This window comes from Diabrotica undecimpunctata, chromosome 3 (genome assembly GCF_040954645.1).
Source record: "Diabrotica undecimpunctata isolate CICGRU chromosome 3, icDiaUnde3, whole genome shotgun sequence".
NCBI classification, from domain to species: Eukaryota; Metazoa; Arthropoda; class Insecta; order Coleoptera; family Chrysomelidae; genus Diabrotica; species Diabrotica undecimpunctata.
The window spans coordinates 121,794,788-121,818,290 of NC_092805.1; the positions used below are offsets into that span (position 1 = coordinate 121,794,788).

The window sequence follows — 23,503 nt, forward strand, 5'->3', positions numbered from 1 at the left end:
AGAGATTAACCCGTAGCGCACTTTATTTGGTCTGACCATTGGAGTGGCTATCTTCCTCGAGTTCTTTTACCATCTACCTTGCCTTCAACCACCAAATGTCTTAAACAATGAAAATTTGGGAAAGAATTGTAAAGCGAAGGTTAAGATAGAAAGGTTTAAATGAACAAGACACGATGGACAGAAATGATTGGCGAAGAAGAGTAAGGATCAGCGACCTCTAAAAAAGAGAAAAGACCTCAGTTGATGCGGTATACCTCAAAAAAAATTGAGTATTTAGCCAAAAAGCAAATCAGGTCCAAAGATAAAAAAGTTTAAAGATCTAGAAACAGTAGCAACGTTAGTTTAGAGGCGGGTTGGTTAGGAAAACAGCAACTGAAGGCAACATCTCAAAATCCACTTTTAATGTCATTTTATAAAATACAGAAGATACGGATTTAGATTAATCTGCTAACAATGATGTTGCTAGTATTTTTAGTCTAGAGGAGAAATTTTTTTTTGAAGAAGTATTCGAAGCAAGCATCTATGGTGAATTATAGACTTACAAGAAAACAGTTCAGAAGATTGGTATTTAATTTCGCTCAAGCAAATAATAGAAAATACCATCAAAGTGAGCAAATGGACCAGCAAAGAACCAATGTACAAGATTGACATTAAAATTTATCCTTCGACACAAAGTCATTTCTAAAACCATAAGCAACAAGTCTGACTTGATCTACAAACTTTAACAAGCATAAATTGTCTGTAAAATATTTCTGCAGATAGAATTTACAATGTGAACGAAACATGCGCCTCAACCGTCAAATTGGACAAAATAAGTGATAGATGGCGAAAAAAGTGTCAACGTAATAATGGCCCTACACACTTATTATAATAGAAAATTCTGTTCCTCTTGCCTTTATAGAAATATTACTACTTCATGTCACCATTCAGGTACAATTCCATATGTCCCAAGGTACATAGTAAAAATAAACACCAATTTGACAACAAAAGTCGTACAAATTATACTCCAACCTACGTACTTGGACAGTTAAACATCGTGAATGTATCATAAACATATCAATGAATTATTTTTTCTTAAATTTGGAAGTTATCAGCAAAAAAAAATGTCCCAAGATACGGTCCTATCCCCTAAATTAATACTTGTATTTTTACTGTCGAGAAAGAGAAGAGTTAAAGTCTTCCATTCTATTTAAATATATCTGACCACCCGTCCATTTCCAATGGATAAACGCAGTGTATACTTTTTGTCAAAGTAAAATTCCCACCATTAATTTTGTTTTCGTAATAAAGAGATCCTCAAAAGATTCTCACATTGAGAAGACAAAATTTTAATAAACCTCTTTTTAATCATATTTGAATTGTTTCGAATAGATTAATCAATCAGTTAGGTAATAAACTTTCTAGTATAGCTAAATATTAAAACAGTTCAAAAAATGTAGTAACGTGAGTGTAACTTTTTACATTCTAAAATTTAACAATTTAATAAAAATACTTCTACTGGTGATGATATATTATTGCATATATCTTATACAACTAGGACAGATATGATTAAGATATAGCGTCGTTTCAATAATTCTTTAAATCTGTCTCAGCTTTGGTTCATATATTTTCAAGAGTAACCCTTTGACGTCTATATATATATATATATATATATATATATATATATATATATATATATATATATATATATATATATATATATATATATATATATATACATTTTTACAGTTTGTTGTCCTGTTTAGGAGTTTCTAAGTTATAATTTCAAATTTTTATTTACTCCTAATATTGTTCAGATATAATGTTGCAAATGGATTGTCAGAAACAGTAAGTACCATGCATTGATGGGACAAAATTCTACAAATCGAATTTGTATTACAAAACTAGTTCCTAAAGAACTAAGATCAAAGTATATTTACTTATTAAACAACTACCATTTGAAGAGGACAACTAGAAAACTCTATGATTATTTTTACTGATTATTTTTAAAACTATTTGATTAATTACCCTCATCAGCTAACAAACTTAATTTTTGACAGATTTGTGGTATTGTATTGTTTTGGTATATTGTCTTAAATGAAAATATATAAATAATTATCACAAATAGGCGAGCCTACAACTTTTTTTATAATTAATCGATCGTGATGAATTTTTTAAAAATGTATATGAGAGCAGTAACTATGAAACTACCAACTGCGCTCAAAATTTTTATTTTGATATGTAAATAATGCATATATAGAATCCTGGCATACGTTAATTAACTGATTTGCAGACTGAACAGAAAGAAAAGAACTGTACCGAGACATGGTTTATTATATTGATTACAATCAATCAGGTAAAAATTTAAATCTCTCAATCAGATATCCAGATAAATCTCTTTACGACCAGTATCACTTTTTCTTAGTATCGTTATCGTGAACGAGAACTTGCTCCTTACTTTCAAGAAATACATGCAATGGTTTTCTGTGATAACATTTAATTAGTTATGGAATATTTTGGAATTGACTACAAACCTACTAAATCTAGACTCTAGATTCATCAAAAGCTAGTTTGAAAACTGTTCTTTTAGATAATGGCAACAAATATGCTTTAATTCCAATAGCTCACTCCGTTCATTTAAAAGAAACATAAAATATGATAACTCTCTTGGAAAATATTGAATACGAGAAAAATAACTGGTTAATTTGTGGAAATTTCAAAATCATCGGTACTCTCCTAGGTTTGAGAATATCCAGAGAGGTTCAATCACTATACAGTGAAATCATGGAAAACAAGAACCCAGTTGACACCAGGCTCAAGTAATATCATAGACAGCCCATTATTAAACTTCAAACATGTTCTGCTTCCACTTTTACATATTAAACTGGGTTCAATGAAACACTTCGTGAAAGTGTTGAATCAGGATAAACCATGTTTCAAGTATTTGAGTAAGAAGTTTCCTAAGATAACTTCTGAGAAAATAAAAGCTGGAATTTTTTGAGTACTCAAATTCGCCACCTAATGATCGACACTGACTTTTAATGCATGGATACTAGGGGGAAAAATGAATAGAGGAGCTTCAAATTCCAATTATAAAGAAGAAGTAAATGGCTTGTTAAGAAGTTTCGAAAAACTAGGTTGTCTTGTAAGTGTAAAACTTAATTTTATTCACTCACATCTGGACTATTTCCCCGATAATTTGGGAAATTGCAGCGAAGAACAGGGGAAGAGGTTCGATCAAAATATTAAATTAATTGGGCAACGGTATTAACGCAGGTGGAATACTGCTATGATGGCTGACTACCTTTGGAACCTCAAGAGAGACTGTAATCCAAAAGAATCTACATCTAGAAACTCAAGAAAGAGGAAAATATCTTGAAATTTATGAAACAACGATATATAGGCACGACTTAATGTGCAAAAAAAACTAAAAGAAATAAGCAGCATATTTTAAAATCGAGTTCCACCTGTTGATAACAACAACAAAATCATTGTTAATAAGGAATCTACTGGAATCAAACCTTCGCCGTAAAAATTGAAGATAGCTACACCGACAACATCTCCATATAACGAGGAGTCAGACAAGGTTGCATTTTGTCCCCAACATTATACAATGTTTACTCGGACCATTTATTTAAAAAAGCACTTGAGAGTGAAATAAAATATTGAAATATATGAAATAAAAATTAACGGGGAATTATTAAATGTACTTAAATGTGCGGAAGATACAGTAATTTACTCAGAAAATAATTGAAGGTCTCCAAATTCCGCTTGATTGTATTCACGAAGTAGGAGAGGAAATGGGCATTAAAATAAACTCAAACAAAATCAAATTTTTATTCTTTAGCCCTAAACTGCATCTAGATGCAGAGCTTCATTTAAGTAGACTCCAGTTGAAAAAGTTCAAATAACTTATTATTCAAATACATATTTAGGAATTGTAATAATGGACATATTTAAGAACTATCATAAAAACATAAAAATAAAATGCAGAATGGCAATGACTAAAGCCACCTTTCTGAAAATAAAGACATTTCTTTGCAATAACCATCTCAGTTTAGAGCTAAGACAAAGAATGAATAAGTGCTATATGTATTTGGTATGTGCTCTTATATGGAGCAGAAGTGTGGACCCTTAAAGTATCAAGCATGAACCAAATTGAAGCATTAGACATGTGAATTCATACACAGATCTTAAAGATACCTTGGACGGCAAGAAACACTAACAAGAAAGTACTAAAGAGGGAGAGAAAAAAATAGAGAAGTACTTAAGACTGTTAGAACCCGGAAAATGTCTTATCTAAGAAATATATTGAGGAGTAATCGATATGGAATACTGCAACTGATTGTTAAAGGCAAAATAGAAGGTCGGAAATGTGTAAGAAGAAAAAATATTCGTGAATGGACTCTGATTCTGTGTCGGATTCTGATATAGCACGTGAAGGAGAAGAAGAAGAAGGGCAGGCTTGTATTGTTTTTCGAATGTCCAAGATAAGATAATGAGATGGCTGACATATTATTTTTGGGTAGTGCAAAATCTAGCTGGACGTCGTCTTAAAAATAGTTATTTTCAAGTGAACCCTTTAAAAATCCATAAGCAGTTCCAGATTACTGGTGTGAATTCCAGCTTACTGTTATTCCAGAAAGATTCAACTCTTAAGCAATGATTTTATGAGGATCCTCAAATATTCAGCCCGTTAATCGCTCCGTTTACTTACGAAACCGAAAACTTTCTGGTAAAATTGTGCATCATTTCACACGAAAGCAGTAAACCACTCGTAAAAATACGATCAGGATCTCTCGTTTGCGCATATAGCAACCGTGGACGATACAATGATAACTCAGTTTGTTCAACATACGACCTAAACTGCACTACGACATGTCTAATTGAAGCGATGTAGGAATTCTAGATTGGTTGGATGTCTCGACAACCGTTTATGCAACGACTTACGCGTTTATTTCTGTCACTTCATAGAAGGAATCGTTAACTGACATATGCCGACCTATGCTGAGTATTGATAGAATAAAATAAGACACAATAAATAAGTATGGAAAAATTAATGCTTGATAGATACTAAAAGATGTCATTTTACTATAATAATGAACAATATGTTGCACCAAAAATAGTGTTTCCAAATAAAAATTTCGATGCGAGATATCTACAAATGACTCCGCTTAAGCTTAAAAAAATTATCTTGATATTTAAATAGTTTTTAAAATCGGTCTTAACTAATACACTAATGTGATATCGAAAAATAGTTGTCTTAAAATTTAAAATCAGGTCTGAAAGGGTTAACTTGAATTACTCTGCTTACAAGTGATGAAAATGGAATTTTATACAATATTAACGAAATGTTCAGTTCATTTAGGTTCGGTTCATCCCCAAGTTTTTAACTTGGGGAAATATTGTATGATGTTGCAAATACTTGGTTTGCATTAAGTTAAAATAATAGAATTTTCAGTGTATTGTTGATATTGGTTAACCAAGACGATGCGTTAATATTAAATAAAGCAATAAATTAAATAAACCTCTTCTTGGTCCAACAATAGCTCAAGGACGAACTGAAAAAGAGAAAAAATATTTTAAAATTATTTACGTATTTTAGAGGGTATTTCAAATCCAGTGGCGAGTACTTCCACAAAATACACTCATGTACAAAAATATCGAATATTTTAGAATTTTCTAATTTTTTTTAATAAATTCTGGTCAATCAAGTCATTTATTGTGAAGAAGAGTTTATTTTAACAATATTTATGATTCATTTTAAGTTTTTATGCGGAGAAAATTGCGAAACAAATAATGCTTAATTTTAGATAAATAAGGTTATTTTACTCTAAACTTAAATACTTAAACAAGTAATTTCATGTCAACAAGCATGGTCAGTAACGAGTATTTCCCCCTCTAACTCTTATTACTGGGTGCATCCTTCTCGACATGATTTTAAGTAAATTTTGGACATATCCTTGGGGAACTGCATTCCATTCATCCTGTGCAGCAAGCAGAAGCTGCTCTATCGTATTTGAAACGAGATTTCTTTGTCGTATGCCGCGTTTTAGCTGATCCCACATGTGCTCTATTGGATTTAAATTTGGGCTAAATGATGGCCAATCCAATCTTCGAATTTGGACCTCATCAAGATAATTATTCACTATGGCAGCGGCATATGGTCGAGTATTATCGTGCATTAACAAGAATCTGTCCATATCCAATGTAACCAACATATAGCAAAACATGATCTTGCAGGATGTTTTGAACGTAAGACTCATCAGCCATCCGCCCAATCACTTCCACAAGTGCGATGCGTCCCTCCCAACTAATACCTGCCCAGAGCATGATGTTACCACCTCCAAAACTAACGGTCTGGGCGAGATTCGTTCTCCAACTTCTATTTAGAGGTGATTTCGACCATCTGGCTTCCATAATAGGATGCTGGTCTTATCACTGAAAAGAAAACATTTTTCCAGTTGTCGATATTCCACTGAATATGTGTTCTTGCAAGTTCTAAACGCTTTATGATTTTGGAGAAGACGTGGAACTTTGGCAGGACGTTCTACGCTTTAAGTTTGCTTCTTTTAATCTTCATTTAACTCTTTTTAAACTCACATTAACTTGCCTAACATTTAGTAGCTCATTTCTGAGCTGCATCGATGTCAATGAGCGATTTCGTGTAGAATTAAGAACCAAAAAACGGTCATCAATTGCGGTTGTGCACCTTGGGCGTCCTTGACCAGGCCTTCGTACAGAATTTCCTGTCTCATGATACCTTTCTAAAGTATTCGAAACTGTAGATTGACTTATCCAGAGATGTCGTGCGATATATTTTAATGTATATCCTTCCTCGTACAAAATTACAATCTGTCCTTCTTGGGCTTTATCACAGTCTCGAATTGGTAGCATACTTGTATTAAATTTAGTTAAATCAGAACAATTTTTAATTGAGCTTAATAAATTCAACTAAAAATAACCGAATTACCATGGTTTTTCCTTTACGTGAAGGTTTTTATGATAAAATACACGAATGACACTAAACGCTAAATAAACGTCAAAATATTTTAAACCAATTGAGTACATCAGCCTACTATATGAGTAAGGTGAGTTACCTAAAATTATTTTGAAATAATAGTAACTACAAAATATTCGATATTTTGGTCCATGAGTGTAGTGTACCGCGCAGACAATAGAATATCTATGATAAGAGCCATGCAGTGGCGTTGCAATATTAAACAATTTGAGAAGATTGTTTTATATTTGAAATCGCACTAAACCAAATTCATCTTAAAGATGCAGTAGCAGTAAACAAACCAACACACGTTATCAACATTATGAATATTACGAGGAGCACTCCCAAATCACGATTTACAATGTATAAACGTACATAATATCCACCTCATAAACTATATAAATAGACATCGTATACGAAACTCAGCATACCATATCATTTAGTAGTCCTTGTACGCGGAAGAATTGCTATAACTTAATTGGACCACTGTTGTTCTAGTGATAATATTTTAGCCAGGGCGTGCGTCAGGGAATTACAGTGCTTGAATTTATTCATTTATATTTATAATAAATGTTATCATTTATATTTTATGATCAGAAGAATAACAAAGATAAAATTAAATTAATAAATGTTAGAATGAGGTTTTCCAACAACATAATATGCGAATTCGTTATTGTAATGCATTGAATTAATAAAATTAAATTAAATATGTAAAAATTGTTTTAAAATTAAATGTAATATCTAATGGCGGTTTCCCACCAAACGGACAAAATAAAAACAAAACAAAACACAAACTCGTATCCAATAAAACAAAATAGCAACTTTTCACAAACTTTACTAAAGACTGGCGTGTTTTGAAACAGTTCGTTTTGTTTTTCGAGTCCCGAGTTTTTGAAACTCGAGCACAGTATATTGCTGTGACTCGAGTCTGTTTAGTGGAAACGGTCAGTTGTGTTTATTAATGGACTACCTCACCTCTGACGTTACAATGGGCGGGGCTTCGAAAACCTTTCTAAACATTTCTACACTAAATAGAAGATAGAGCTGCAGTAAGTATAAATAAACCGTCAACAGTATGATTGTTACGAGGGGCACTCCCACATCATGATTTTAACGATGTATAAACCTATATTTTCCTGTATTATGAAATACATATGAAAATATGAAGTAGACATCGTAGCATAAGTCGTTCACGGGAATAACAGAACTGAAAATAACTGAATAAACATGTTAGAATGAGGTTTTCCAACAACATATAACGTGAATATTGTAATGCACGGAATTAAAATACAATTACATTAAATGTGTAAAAATGTTTTAAAATTAAACGTAATATTTAAGGTTGAAACGGAGTTGCCACTCGTGAACTGAGCTCTTAATGGCACTCCATTCGTTGGTTTAAGGAAAACGAAATTTCAAAGCAAAAACCTATGCAAAGGTCAGAAAAATCTTGTCAAAAATAAAAACATTCAACATATCTGAGTAATAAATAAAACAAAAAACTCAAAGTGTAACTTGGGTAATATTTTACTCAGAATCTACCTCGAGTGCCTGTGAATACCTTCTTTTTTCTTTACCCATTTCATCTACAATATGCTTACAATAGTGTATAGGTTATTCCACGAATATACGACTGTTTTGGATTATTGCGACAACGAATATTTTACTGTGCAAGTAGAAGTATGAAAGTAAATTGGTCTAAGATCTAGTTTTAGTATGACATATAAACTAAAATTATTTCAGTTAATAGATGTTCAGATAGACACAAATTTTATTGAAATATAATCGGAAAATAATAAAAATTTTTACGCTAACGCTCCTACAAATAAATACAATGACGTCTATGAAGCCAAATGTGTTCATCAGACATTTGGGTTGGTTTTCGGCGAAATGTAAACACCAAAGAGGCGTGCCGGGTTTGTTTGATATTACACTATTTTATTACTTTATTAGGTACTACAACTGTAATGAAAAGAAATATACTATTTTTTATAAAAATGAAAAGAAATTGGCAGAACGATGGTTCAGAAACCAGAAAAAGAATCTAATATTTCACTTTGTTAGTTTTAAATATTTGTTTGATTTGAGTGGATGTACTCTTAAAAGTTCCGAAAGTAACGGCCCGCTATTGATAGGTAAAGTACCGAATCGTTACAGATATTAAAAAGTAACGAAAATTTACATGCGTTTCATATATCGCCGACTGATTTTTAGTTTTAAAAAATGTCCGTATAGAGGTGTCCGGTGAAGAGAGGTGTCCGTTAAGAAAGAGTTTAATGTAGTGTATTTGTTTTTTGAAGCCAAAAATGTCGAGACGTGTTTTAGATGTAGACAACTTTATATTTAATGTACTTTCTTATTTTGCTGCTGAGAAAACCAACGGGGACCCTCTGCGAGCAGTTCAGTCCGTACATAAACGTGTATGTGATACACTCTGTATTAGTGAAACAAAACTAAAGTCGGTTTTGCAAAAAGCAAAAAAAAGTGGACAAAGTGAACAAAATGTCGCATAATATAAATCTCTTGCATAATATAAAGGTTGCAAATTTGAAACCCGCGAAAGACAATATATAAAATGCGCGAAAAGAAAAAAAATTAGAGAATAAGTAAGTTTTTTGGTGTTTTTAATACTAATTGAATATTCGACTAAATAAATTACACTATTTAATCACTTAAGTATTGTTACACTTACACTTTACACTTTTACATTACATTACATTACACTTAAACCAACTTGTATACAATACTAAACTCAATGATAGTAATTATATACTTCAAAATCTGAATTACAACTTCTGTTCTATAAACTATCAACTCTATGTTTATATCATGACTTCATATTTAAATCTAAGGTTTATATCTGTCATAACAGTATTTTAAAAATGGGGAGAATTTACTATTGTACAATTCAGCACATTCGACCAGTTAAATCGATACCTTAAACCGAATTTAAAACAGTCGTATATTCGTGGAATGGAGTATATTTTTTTTATGTTTATTCACAATAGTCAAAAGCTCGACTTTTAGAACTGAATTGTCAAAACTTTTGATCGCAGCCACTTTTGAATATCCGCTTTCTTCAACTCGGTTGTCGATATTTATTAAACGGGGAGTATATAACGAATATATTAAGATAGAAAAAAACATGGCGACTACCAAAATGGCACTACACAGGATCTTGATTATATAGAACGTATAGTTACGTACGAGATATCATAAGCCACTATGAATGAAAATAAATTTACTATAGACAAATTTTGATTTATTGACTTAAGGAAGGCCTCTGGCTGAGTTCAAAATAAACAACTGATCGAAACCTAACATGCGACATAGCAAATGAAAAGGGACGATATAACGAATCTATTAAGATATGTAATTGATTTTCTATCTTAATATATTCGTTATATCCTTCCCTTTCATTTTCTATATCGCGTGATAGGATTTGATCAGTTGTTTATTTTGTACTTCTCCAAGTGCACCTTATTTTTTTTTAATACAAAATTTTCGTTTATGAAAACATTTTAAGTTAAGGTATATCTGTATTTAAATTTACGAAATTTATGTAAAATGAGATTTCAATTTCTGCTAACATTTGTAATCTGGATCACGTGAGTTTTATTGTTTTTCAAATAAATACTGAAAACATAATAATAAGTTACTTCTTTTGAGGCGAACTAACACACAATTTACTTTAAAAATAAGTGTATTTGATGTTTTGATTTCGATCGTTTAAGTGTCAAAACAAAACAACGTTGCAATTACTGCTTTATTATTTTTGTCAAACCATAAGTTTCTTTTTATTTTACAGTAGTGAAGCTAATTTTGAATTTCCTTGAAAATAATACTAACATTGTATATTTTATCTTCGTTGTTCATAGTAAACAAATCTTTAATTGTACAGTTTTATTAATTTGATAGGAAATATGAAAGCAAAACCGCACGCCTATGGAGTCTTACGTAGCATAGCCTGGTTTTGTTTACTTTTACTGCACGTCGAATTTGAATGAGGTGTAGTTACAAAATTATTACTCACTTAAAGAATAAATGGAGTTTGTGATCGTTTTTTTTTTTATTTTCTACGACACGTGGGTTTAAAATTTTAAAAGAAGGTTATTATACTACCTTTAATTGATACCCTATGAAGTTTGGTAAAAGTTGCCAAATTTTTAATTCAGTATCGGCTTCCTTAAAACTGTAATTATAAAGTCATTATTGAACTGATAAGAAATATTTCCGAGAATTTCTAGTCACTGGATTTAAAACGAGTTAGTAACTTAGTCTCATGTTGCCAATTTAAATATATACAAATACTATTTCATAAAGATAATCTTTCTTTCTTTCTCCCCTTCCTTTTACCCTATCAGGGAGTCGGATTTGGGCTAGCTATTTTAATTTCCATTTACCCACCCCTTCCATTCTTTTCTGTTTCCTGCCATTATTTTCAATTACTCGAGTGATTTTTGTTTAAGTTTTCCCGCCTCTACTACTTGCTGTATCCATTTTTTTCTTGGTTTGCCTCTTTTTCTTTTTCCGATGTTTTTTGCTTCATAAACTTTTCTTGTTAATCTATTGGATTGCATCCTCATCAGATGCCCATACCAGTTCATGTTGTTCATTATCGGTTCCTGGTTGGCCATTCTCCTAATAGTCTCGTTGCTTAATCTATCCCATTTTGTCTTTCCAACTATCCTTCTTAGATGTCTCATCTCTATTGCGTTTATCCTGCTCTTATGTTTTTCCAGAATTGTCCAGTTTTCACTTGCATAGAGCACAGTCGGTATCACTATTGTGTTATATATTTTTATTCTTGTTTCTCGTGCAAGTTCTCTTTTTCCCATTATTGGGGCTAACGCATAATATAACTTGTTTGATTTATTTGCTCTATTTGTTATTTCCCAGTCTATTTTTCCGTCATTAGTTATTATACTTCCCAGGTATTCGTAAGTTGTTACTATTTCCAATTCTGAGTTTTTACATTTTATCTTTATTTGATTATCTTCCTTTGTCGCTGATTATCATTATCTTACCTTTTTCCTCGTTTATCTCCATTTTTAGTTCTTCGATTTGTTCTACCCATATATCCATTAGTTTCTGCATTTTATTCTCGGAATCTGCTATTAGTACTATGTCGTCTGCATACATTAAGGACTATTGTTACCAGATGTAATCTGCGGTAACCTATTATTGTCTGTAGTTGATTGGTTCTGACTCTAGTGTCTGAAGATAATCGAACTAATATTAAACAACGTGCGAGCGAAGCTTCTGGAGTATCTTTACGTACAGTAGAAAAGATCATTCAACAAGCGAATATGTTAACAAACGCAGAGTCAAATAATTCACTAAAATTTCCACTTGCAATACTTGCAAAAAAGAAAATCAACTGTGGCAGACATGAGGGGGTACGACAAACAGTTCATTAGAAAGAAAATTCACCGTTTTCATGAGACTGAAAGTTGTCGTGTACCACTGAAGCTTTTGCAAAAAAGGCTTGAAGAGGTGTACGAGTGGACTGGAAGTGTGAGTTCTCTCAACAGAATTGTGAAATATTTAGAATTTAAATGGAAGCAAACGAAAAATAATAGACGTTTATTAATTGAACGGAATGACATTTGTGCTCTACACATTAAGTATCTGGACAAAATTAAATATTACAGAAACGGAGGTAATTCAATTGTATATTTTGATGAAACCTATGTACATGTCTTTTGATTTTTAAATCAGGAGCCAAGACAGGAGATTATCATGATGGTATGAATTCAGAAAATTACGAAAAATTGATGAAAGAACAGTTAATCCGCAATTTGCCTGTAGGATATGTTGTTGTTGCTGATAATGCGTCATATCATAAGGTACAAATTAATAAAGCAACCACCAGTAATTCTAAAAAGAAACGGATCTGATATCTTGGTTGACAGAAAAAAATTTACCATCTGTAACGTCAATGTTAAAACCTCAATTGTGTGTAAATTTGAAAAAGTACTGCACGAATGTGGACATGTTTCTTTAAAACTTCCGCTATATCATCCAGACTTGGACCCTATAGAAATGGTTTAGGCGCAAATAAACAATGAAGTTGCAAAACAAAATGTTTATTTTAAGTTAGAAGAAGTAAAAGTGTTGGTGGAACAGGAATTTGCTAGAGTAACTGTAGATAACTGGAAAGAAGTGTATGAACATGTTGTCAAGGTCGAAGATAAGTATTTGGAAAATGAATGCCGCATAGATGTAATTACTAAAGAATTAAGGATTGATTTAAATGGTTCTAGCGACGACGACAGTGCATCTGATTATGAAAGTAAATAAAATAATTTAACGTTATGATGTATATGAATATAAGTTTTCAAAACTGTTCTATATGTATATATTATTTTTTTCTTTATAACCGTCATTTCGTATATTCTTCTATTTAATATCGTGAAGTTTCAATGAGTAATAATAAGTAATAATATAAATATAATAAAACAATCTTTGTAATTAATATTTATTAATACTGTAATATGTATCTATGGTTTTACATACATATATGTAAAACAATATTGCCAAATATAATCTAATATTATTGTTTAATACATTAGATTTTCCTATGTTTAACAATTTTATTTAAATCATACGAATTTTTTGGAACGCCACTGCTTTGTTAGCTCAGGCTTTATTGTTCTGACAAATTTCCTCCACTACATTTGAAATATCCTTTACCCAAAGAGAACGAACAATACATTTTAATATTATTATTAGTAAATATTTCGCAATTTAAAAATAAATTGGCTTCTCATCAATGAATCACCTCTGGTAAAAATATAGAAACTGGTTTTGCAATCATTTTATACATATTATATATATATATATATATATATATATATATATATATATATATAATTAAATATAAGGTTGAATGCTCGGATAAATGAACTTTGATCAAATAAAGGGCATATATCGAGCACAGTTTAATTTAATCTTGCCTTTAATCTTTTTGGGCAAGATTAAATTAATTGTATAATTTATATTTAATTATATTGACATATACGTGTGACGCGTCGGCCTTGCGCGTGACGTCAACGGCAATGCTATATAAGGCGCGAGTGGGCGGGGCTTGTGATGAGTGGTAGTGGTGGAGTGTGACCAAAGTGTCCCTATGCCTACGTTGTAGACATAGGAGCACATTGGAAAAGGCTCTGATCTCTAAAACTCCATTTATATATCACATCAACTCTACACGAACAAAATAAATAATGTTATTGTATTGTTTGTAATTAATTACCTGGTCTTTCTTCTTCCTCATCACTTGTGTAAGAAGACATCCCACTAACTGCTCCTCTTGTTGATGTAGCCTGCATCAATTCTTGATCTGGAGCATTTCTACTTTCATACAATAGAATATTCAAAGTTTCTTCATATATTCTTGCTTCTGGGCATTCCACTTTTGTGTGTTTCTTATCTGTAGCATATACTATTGAAGTACAACATACTTCTGATACCTAAAATGTTTAATAAGAGGAAATTAAAAGGTTAATTCAAAATTAACTAAACCAAATAAAACATTCATTACTTAGAAATTGGATCTGTTGAAATAGAAATAAATTCTAATAAACTCATAACATGGACAAAACCCAAAAACTGCGAATAATTTCAAAATGTTTGATTTAATAATCAAACAAAAATGTATCTTAATCAATAAATAATCATAATAGGTTAAGATTAATTTTTTACAATTTTTATTTCAGAATTTTTGAAAACTATTTCTGAGTTGGAAAGTACAAAAGAAGTGTGTCTAGTGTGTCTTCCCCACTACACAGCATAGGGAACAATTTCTTTTCTATGCTGTACTCACTACAAATTTGGTACTAGATTAAATGTCATTATTGTTGCGTGTGACTACGTGGCCATAAAGTATGCCAAGTAACTATGGAAGTAACAATAATTTTTTGGTTATCAGGGCAAATAATTAAGTGAAAGTATAGTATATTATGCTGTAATTATAACTTTTAAATCTAATGTACCATACAATTATAGGGAAAAGCTTACTAGCGATGAGATAGAGGAAATAGACAGAAAAGTGATGGAAGAATCTGATGATGGAGACATGGGTGGTATTGATCCCGATGCTTCCGATGAATGTTTTGAATACAGTAGCCATGATTCCACTTCAAAGTAGGAAGGTGATAACGAAATATTTCAAAGAGTATGTGATCATCAAATGAATGCAGAAATAGAAAAAGTGCTAACGTTTTCAAGTTGTAACGGAAATATAGTGTGGAATAAACATCCTACTGTGTCTAAATTTGCCAAGAGACCCACAAAAAATATTGTGAAAATTCTTCTATGACTTCTAGTTGATGTGGAAATGGTCAAAGATGAGCCAAGTGCATTTTTTCAATTTTTTACTGAACAAATAGAAATTGTACATCATACACAAACATTGTTATTAGAATAATTCAAGAAGAGTACACACTAGACAGAGATGATTAACAACGCCAGAGGAAATCCTTGCTCTTCTTGGAATTCTCTTCAGTACTGGTGTAAAAAAGTTAAGCCATATTGATTTTAGAGAAATGTAGGCAACTGATGGCACACGAATCCAAACTTTTCTTTCCAAATCTCCAAACTTTTGGGATATAAACGTTTTCTGTTTCTCTTTGGAGCACTTAGTTTCAACGACAAAACATGTCGTGAACAACGGAAGGAGACAGATAAATTAGCGGCATTACGAGAAATTACAGACAAATTCACAGACAACAGTCGGACAGTTGTGTAATTTGAAGATGTTTTATGTCTCAAATTTAGAAATTTAATGTGGCAAGCAGCCTGAAGGAAGATACAATGTACCAAACACTGCAACAGATATTGTTCTCAGATTGGTTGAGCCCGTAGGTCTCAGATAAGGCAGTAAGTCACAGAAATATTTTTTTAATTAGCGGTTTCTATAATGACACCCAATTTGAAACAAGAGGGTAAATATTACCAACTTATCTGTGGGAATCACAAGTTACTTATCTCCATACAGGAGTGCCGATACTGAGACTCCAAAACTATTAGAATAAAAAAAATAAAAGGAAGGTGTGTTCAGTGCGGCCGAAAAAAATAGAGCAACCACAATAAAGATGCAACAAACCAGCATGTAAAAATCATACCGAGGTTTGTCTTTTTAGTTTTACATATATCTGCTTAGACGGCACCACCAATAAAAACCGTCCGACACAAATGTAACCTCAATATTTTGTTGACATAAATTGAGAGTTTCATTGCGATACAAGTAGTATAGTTAAAGTGAATTTTTGAATAAGCAAATCGGTAGATAAATGGATCTTGGCCGAGAACATTTTTGAGCAATAATTTTTTACAATTTTCAGAGAGGATTATCCCAACAGCAATGTCTCGCTGAAATGATTTCTGTATTTGAGAATGAAGTATCACACCAGTCAACTATTTCCTGCTTGTATTGTGAATTTCAACGGGGTCGCTCCAGTCTTAGTGAGAAATCCAGGCCAGGTACACCCAAAACAGCAGTCATACAGGAAAAACACTGATGCGGTTCGTCTGCTAATTAAGGATGACCGCTGTGTAACATATCAGAAGATAAAGACATCTTTGGGCATTTCAAAGACCTCGATCCAAAAGATCCTAGATGAAGAACTGGATGTTACAAAGTTGATTCCTCATTAGAAGAGCAAAAAGCGGTTCGCATCAATTTGTGAAAAACGCAGTTCAAAAAACATTATAATGGTTCAAGAAAGGGAGCTCAAAAAACTTTTATAGTATTGTTGGTGACGATGAATCTTGGATTTACTCCTACGAACCGGAAAATAAACGCCAATTTGCTGTGTTGGTGTTTAATGATGAGGAAACCCCACCAAAGTGATCCATTCTCGAAGTGTGTCAAAGAAAATGGTCGCAACTTTTGTGTCAAAATCCGGTCATGTGGCAAAAACTTCTTTAGAAGATCGAAGAATGGTTACTTTTGATTGGTATATAACCATTTGTTTACCAGAAGTTATCGCGAAACTCCGACAAAGCAAGACACAACAGCGAATTATCCTACATCAGGACAATGCAAGTGCTCACACTGCCCAAAAAAAATAGATTTTTTGGAGCTTCAAAACATTGAATTGTTAAACCATCCACCATATAGCTCCGACCTAAGTCCCAACGACTTCTTAACGTTCCCAAAGATCAAGAATTCAATGCAAGGGCAGTGATTCCAGTCACTAGAAGAAGTCATCGATGCCTTTAAAACAGCGATTTTGCAGGTGTCAACTGAAGACTGGAATAACTGTTTTACCAATTGCTTTGAACATATGCAAAAGTGTATTAATCTTGGTGGGACCTATTTTGAAAAGCAATAAAGTACTTTAAGTCTATATATTTTTTGTCTTTATGGCTATATGCAAAACTAAAAAGAAACCCTCTGATAATCACCACACATATTTGCTTAAAATGTAAGCATCATGAAAATCAAACGGAATGTCCTTAAAATTAATTAACCTTTTTGTATCTTTTTATGATCATCTAAGAATTATTTTTTTAAAGAAAGGACAGTTGAGATTTGATTTCACATATAGTGCCTCTGTATATTTGCTTACACATATTTCATCCTAGAAGAAACCATCAGAGCAACTAGTACAGAAGCTCTAAACATGAAAACAAATCTTTTCTGTCAAAAGAAGCAACAATAAAATGGCTTCAATTGGACCATGTAGCGACATCTGATAATAAATCTCGAAAGTAGAAATCCACAGATTTCTACTGACAAAACCAAAATTCAGATTTTTGCTTTAATCTGTGCCTTCTATAATTTTACATGGCCAAACAGACAATGCTAAAGATGTAAGAAAGATATGGAGGATCTAAAAGTTGCATCCCACAACATATCTGCTCATCTCAGCCAAAATCTTTGGCGAATTGGTTTCTGGAAACCCATAAAGAGTATACCGAAATAAGAGAAAGGGCATTTAAGGTTTGATTTCACATATAGTGCCACTGTATATTCGCTTATATGTATTTCATCCTAGCAGGAATCATCAGAGCGACTAGTACAGATGCTCTAAATGAGAAAACAAAACTTTTCTGCCAGAAAATTCTGTTTTATTTTTGTATTTTACACCTTACTATATTTTTGACAAAAAATATGTGTTTATTTATTCATATGGATTTAAAAAATGTAGAATGTTAACTTAAATAACCCTATATTTTGTCAGGCATACTTAATGACATTGACCACTTAATGGTTAAATCAGACTACATTTAATTTCTTCCATTTTATAAAACTGATGATGACAGTGATGTCGAAACATGTCCTGGATTATTAAATAAACATTGTTTTTACAATTCGTGCTTTAACTTAGAAATTAGTAATTGTTATTACATATTTACCTTTTTACCATGACCATAAAATACCCAACAACATATTTCACTAGTACTTATAACATCCTTCAAGAAGAGTACTCTGTTACTGTACCATAAACTCAACTTATCAAAAAGTTCAATATTCTTCAGTAAATTATCATCAGAAGCACTAGTATAAGAATATTTATTATTATGCCTATTTATCAGTAGTTTAATAGCTGGTTTTGTTGTAGAACTTATTAGTGTTTCCTCTTCTTTTTGTGATGTAATTAGTGGTACTCTACAAATTGGTTCCATTTCTCCTCTCTCTTTTTTTGCTAAAGCTTTATTACATGATTCTGCCAATTCTGCTATACAGTAATATTTAGCTTCAGCTAGAAGTTCAGCTATTTCTTTTGTGGACTCAGGAAGTGAGACACTGCCATCTCTTAGGAAATTTAGAATTGTGCCAAAATGCTTGCCACATCTGTCTATAAGAATCCACCCTAAAAATAAAATAAGTTTAGAGGGCATGGCTGTTACACATTAAATTTTAAAATAAAATAAAAATTTTTGGTGGCATTTATGATATCCTTTTAAGACTTAGAAAATTTTAGTTTTATACTTTAAATGGTAAAAAACATTTACTTTGAAAAACTTTTTAGAAATCTATCCTCAATCAGCAGATTTTATGCCTCGAACTAAGAAAGTAAAACATTTAATGAAAATTACAAGGAAGTTCATATATAATTGCATGGAAAAATGTAATGAACAAATACTACTCAATACTCATTAATGTATTTAACGCATTTGGTGACTTTGGTGAAAGGCCCCAATTTAAGAAAACAGTAACAAAATAAGCTTGCAACCTTAAGATGCTGGTACATTTGGAATAAAAATTTCAATCTTAATAAAGAACAGGACATATATTACAACTAATTTAAGAAGATATACTACTAATACTAAACCATTTAAAACTTAAATTTTTCTACAATCAGGCAGTCACTTTTTCTACAATCAACATCTATTATACCTAAATTTCTAATCCAGGAATAAAACAAATAATCTGTCTTAATTGTAACTTGAGATCTGGATTCTTAATTATCGATTTGAATAAAGCAAAGGTAGGTATTAAGCATGAGATATTCTTACCATCAGAGTCTGATAGGACTTCCATCCGTCCGCTAAACATAGCTCTAAGCATTGTGTCTTGTTTTGTAAGTGTTCCAATAGTAGTGTAATGTAAAGAACCCCCTACATTAAGTTTTACATACTGAGATGGATTTCCTTTTATAGTTGTTTTTCCAGACATGGTGTTTATTTCAGAATTAAGCATTCAGATGTATTATTTGTAACTGTTTATATAAGTAATTTCATTGAAATGATCAACGTATAATACGTATCAATTGCCCTACGAATTGAAATAATCAAGGTATATTTGTAAATTATTTAAATTTACAAGGCTATTTTGGCATTTTTTTTTAATTTAACAAGAATAGAAATTATGATTTATCAATCACTTATCACTTGAAACACGGACATTGACAGCTGCAGCTGCAAATTGTCGGGAGACACAAAATTAAATTAATACACATAAATAGAAGTTTGAAGTTATTATATTATCCGATTTTGTCGTTTACTCTGTTATAATAACTTTCTCCGATAATTACACATAGTCCGTACATAGACAAATTAAATATTTAAAATTATATATTTTAAAGATGGTTATGATTGCTGTATAACCTCTATAAAAGAAATCACTGGACTGTCAAAAATTGATGTTCTATAGGTGTGTTTATTTGTTTTTAAAACTTTAACCTAAATGTGGCTAAAATAAAACAAATAATTAAATAATACAATAATATAATGTTTAAATCAAGCATTTGTGAAAAAAATAATGTCTTATTGTTAACTGAACAATTTGAAAATTCTTGTCGATTATGTCTCAACAAAAATGCTTTGGTAGATATATTTCAAACTAAATATCAAGAAATTACTTTTGCTGATATTTTTGCAAAGTTTTCCATATTGGAGGTAAGTTATGTATGTACAAATGCTAAAACATTGAATAAATATGTAATTATTTTCAGATTAATCGCACAGATTATTTGCCGAAGAAGATATGTACTGTCTGTGAAAACTTAGTAATTCAATTTTATAAATTCACTGAAAAAGTGAAAGACACACAAGTAATTTTATGTAATTCTCTCAAACAAATTCAAGAAGAAGAAGAACAAAATAATGAAAATACGGAAACTGTAGAAAATGATAAGTTTGGTTATATTTCCGATGATGCTAGTAATCAAGAATGTAGCAATGTTCTACTTAAGACTCTGGAAAAAATGATAATATGCTCATTTTGCAACAGTCAATTTGAAACATATTCCGCATATATTGCACATAGAAAACGAGAAGCTGACTCAAGAAGAAAAAAACAACATTGCAGTGTGTGTAAAAAACTTATTAACACATATAAACTTAAAGATCATATGAACTCACATACAAAAGAAAAACCTCATCAATGTCAGACTTGTGGTGAAAAATTTAGGTTCTTATCTAGTCTATCTAGACATAAATTCAGACATAGGGATAAAAAGCCCCATGTATGTCACATTTGTGGCAAAGGTTTTATTCAAGCTCCATCTCTAACTGACCATATTAGAACACATAGTGGAGAAAAATCCTGTATGTGTAATATTTGTGGAATAACTTTTATTACAAAGCATGCTCTAGGTAATCATATAAATATGCACAAAGTCAAAGATAGTAATGATTTAAGTGAATTAACTTGTCAAAAATGCAATAGATCTTTTTTATCTAAGTACTTGCTTAAACAACACTTGCAGACACACTATGAAAAAGAGTTTTTATGCAGTCAGTGTGGGAAAAAATTTGCCACAAAGGCTTTGTTAGATTCACATGTGAAGGTACATTCTGAAGTTAAACCATATATTTGTGACATTTGCAATAAAGCTTTTTGTCACAAAAATAGTCTTCTAAAACATAAAAGGACTCATTCTGGAGAAAAACCTGCTATCTGTATTGTATGTGGTAAAAAATTTTCTCAAAAAAGTCATTTGACATATCATATGAGAAAGCATAGTGGTGAAAGGCCTTATAGTTGTAACTTCTGTGAAAAAACATTTGATCACTCTGGATCCCTTAAAATTCATACCCGGATACATACTGGAGAGAAGCCATATAAATGTGATGTTTGCTCGAAATCATTTTATGATTGTAGTAGTATGAAAAAACACAAAAAACAACATAGTAGAGAATATCAACACTTCTTAGTAGTTTAAGATATGTAACCAATATTTTTATTTATTATAGAGAAGTTTACTTATAATAAACTAAAAATTGAATCTGATACCATTTGTTTTCATTCCAATGCATCCTTGTATTCTTATAGATGAGGATGCTGTAATGTTCTTGATCACTCTAGTATCCTTCTAATTCCAAAATTCTAATGTATTAAGTACAACAGTTAGCTAAATGTAACAGATGAAATACCTCAGAAAAATAACAGAAATAGAAAATTTTATAGAAATATGGAAATAATAACTGAATTAGAACAGCAACAATATATAGACAATAATCAGCTAAGTAGTTAGGTACACATTTGCAGAATGGAAGACAGTAGACTGGTCAAAAGGGCAGCAAGAAGAATAAAAAGCAGAAAGGAATGCTGAAGTAAACATGTTCCCAGCAAATAGTCTAAATAGACAAACAAACTCAAGCCCACACCAGTCAATATAATTCTAAATCTTCAATGAGAACTACAACATTGAAGGAACTATTGTTTCACATGGATCACCAAATGTGAAAAAATCGCGGAGTGCTACCATTTAAAGGGGTGAATTTGTCCCTATACACTAGGGTGCATTTGGGAGAATTCTATGCAGTTTTATATATACATCTACAGCATAGTTGTTCAAAATTAAATTTCCTATCGAAATGTTACTTATTAAAGTCAAAAATAATTGTTTTCGACAAATATGCTTTTACTATTCTTCTTCAAAATGACATTTGACATAAGTCTTTGGGGTTCACAGTATCAAAGATACGATTTTTCAAGGTTCGTCACTTACACAATTTTCCTTATTTTTTTCGCAAAAATTGTTCTATAACTCTTCTACGCAGTTTTAGGTATCTGCAATGGTACATTTAATTGAAATAAAAATCAGTTACCTTTAAAATAGTCTACAGTAGAAGATTCTTGGGCTAATTTTAAACAAGGTACGGTTCTTCAAAATTTTCTACATTTAATGATTTCTACGGCAAAATTCAGTATTCCTCGGTACCCCGAGGATAGGAGTGGCAAAGTTTTTGAAGTTATACTTCTATACGCGCCTTCGACGTTGGAAATTTGTAATGGAGTGAATCAGCCAAATCATTACATATGTAAGATAAAGCTAAGAGAGAGACAGAAGATATATTTTCTCTCACGAGAATGTATGACCGAGAACTGCCCATTTTGAAATACATTTCTGTTATGTCTAATTGGCAAATTTTTTGCGTGTTTTGTTCATACGCAAGTATATGTGAGGTCGAATCCCAATACGAATTTCCTTTTTTATTCTTGAAATATTTAAAAACCCCATTATTATCTTATTAAATATATGTAATATACGCAAAAATGCGAAATTTTAAAATAAAATGAAAATTTACAACTTAATCAGAGTTGTTGGTTTTTTATTTTTATCTTCCACAAAAATTTTTTGAAGTTATACTTCTTTACCTGCGTTCGACGTTGGAAATTTGTACGGGAGTGAATCAGCAAAATTATTACATAGGTAAGAGAGAGAGAGAGAGACAGAAGATATATTTTCTCTCTCGAGAATAAAAATGTTCCTTTTGTAAATATATTTAATATTTATTAATATTATTATTTTTTATTAACATTATTATCATGGTAAATTAAACATATGCGTAAGTAAGTTATGTATATTGTCATTTTTAAATACTTATGAATATTGCATTTTAATTTGTATTTTATTATTATATTGAATTATGTTGCAGTGTATTGTATTGTATTTTTAATTAATAACAAAATAAACAATGAATTTTACTGCAGAGTAGGTGTAAAAATTTTTTTTTTGCATTCAACTCTTTCCATACATATATGAAAATAAAAATATACATTTTCATCAAAATATTGATTCAATCCTTCATTTACTATACTCCTATTACAGGTCAAATGTT

The 23,503-nt window shown here is 31.3% G+C and overlaps 2 protein-coding genes across 2 annotated transcripts; one reads left to right on the forward strand and one right to left on the reverse strand.

Annotated features, from left to right (window-relative positions):
• Window positions 1-5,368: 5,368 nt before the first annotated feature.
• On the reverse strand, window positions 5,369-19,877 carry LOC140437337 (BTB/POZ domain-containing adapter for CUL3-mediated RhoA degradation protein 3). The gene is made up of 4 exons (XM_072526811.1): window positions 19,451-19,877; window positions 18,347-18,804; window positions 14,238-14,454; window positions 5,369-5,540 (listed from the first exon to the last, which is right to left on the reverse strand). Exons 1-4 carry the CDS (start codon window positions 19,632-19,634, stop codon window positions 5,530-5,532), a joined length of 870 nt encoding a protein of 289 aa, XP_072382912.1. The 5' UTR covers window positions 19,635-19,877; the 3' UTR covers window positions 5,369-5,529.
• A 212-nt stretch (window positions 19,878-20,089) lies between these two features.
• Window positions 20,090-21,668, forward strand: LOC140436154 (uncharacterized). Its single transcript, XM_072524862.1, has 2 exons — window positions 20,090-20,332; window positions 20,389-21,668. Exons 1-2 carry the CDS (start codon window positions 20,165-20,167, stop codon window positions 21,598-21,600), a joined length of 1,380 nt encoding a protein of 459 aa, XP_072380963.1. The 5' UTR covers window positions 20,090-20,164; the 3' UTR covers window positions 21,601-21,668.
• Window positions 21,669-23,503: the final 1,835 nt, after the last annotated feature.

What these genes read in the sequence shown, in the direction of transcription:
- LOC140436154 (XM_072524862.1), top strand. Translation starts at nt 20,165, where the DNA reads ATGTTTAAATCAAGCATTTGTGAAAAAAATAATGTCTTATTGTTAACT. An exon ending in CAAAGTTTTCCATATTGGAG is followed by an intron (nt 20,333 to 20,388) that starts GTAAGTTATGTA and finishes AATTATTTTCAG; the next exon opens with ATTAATCGCACAGATTATTT.
- LOC140437337 (XM_072526811.1), bottom strand. Translation starts at nt 19,634, where the DNA reads ATGCTTAATTCTGAAATAAACACCATGTCTGGAAAAACAACTATAAAA. An exon ending in AGTCCTATCAGACTCTGATG is followed by an intron (nt 18,805 to 19,450) that starts GTAAGAATATCT and finishes TTTTATTTTTAG; the next exon opens with GGTGGATTCTTATAGACAGA. An exon ending in TTTATGGTCATGGTAAAAAG is followed by an intron (nt 14,455 to 18,346) that starts GTAAATATGTAA and finishes TAAACATTTTAG; the next exon opens with GTATCAGAAGTATGTTGTAC.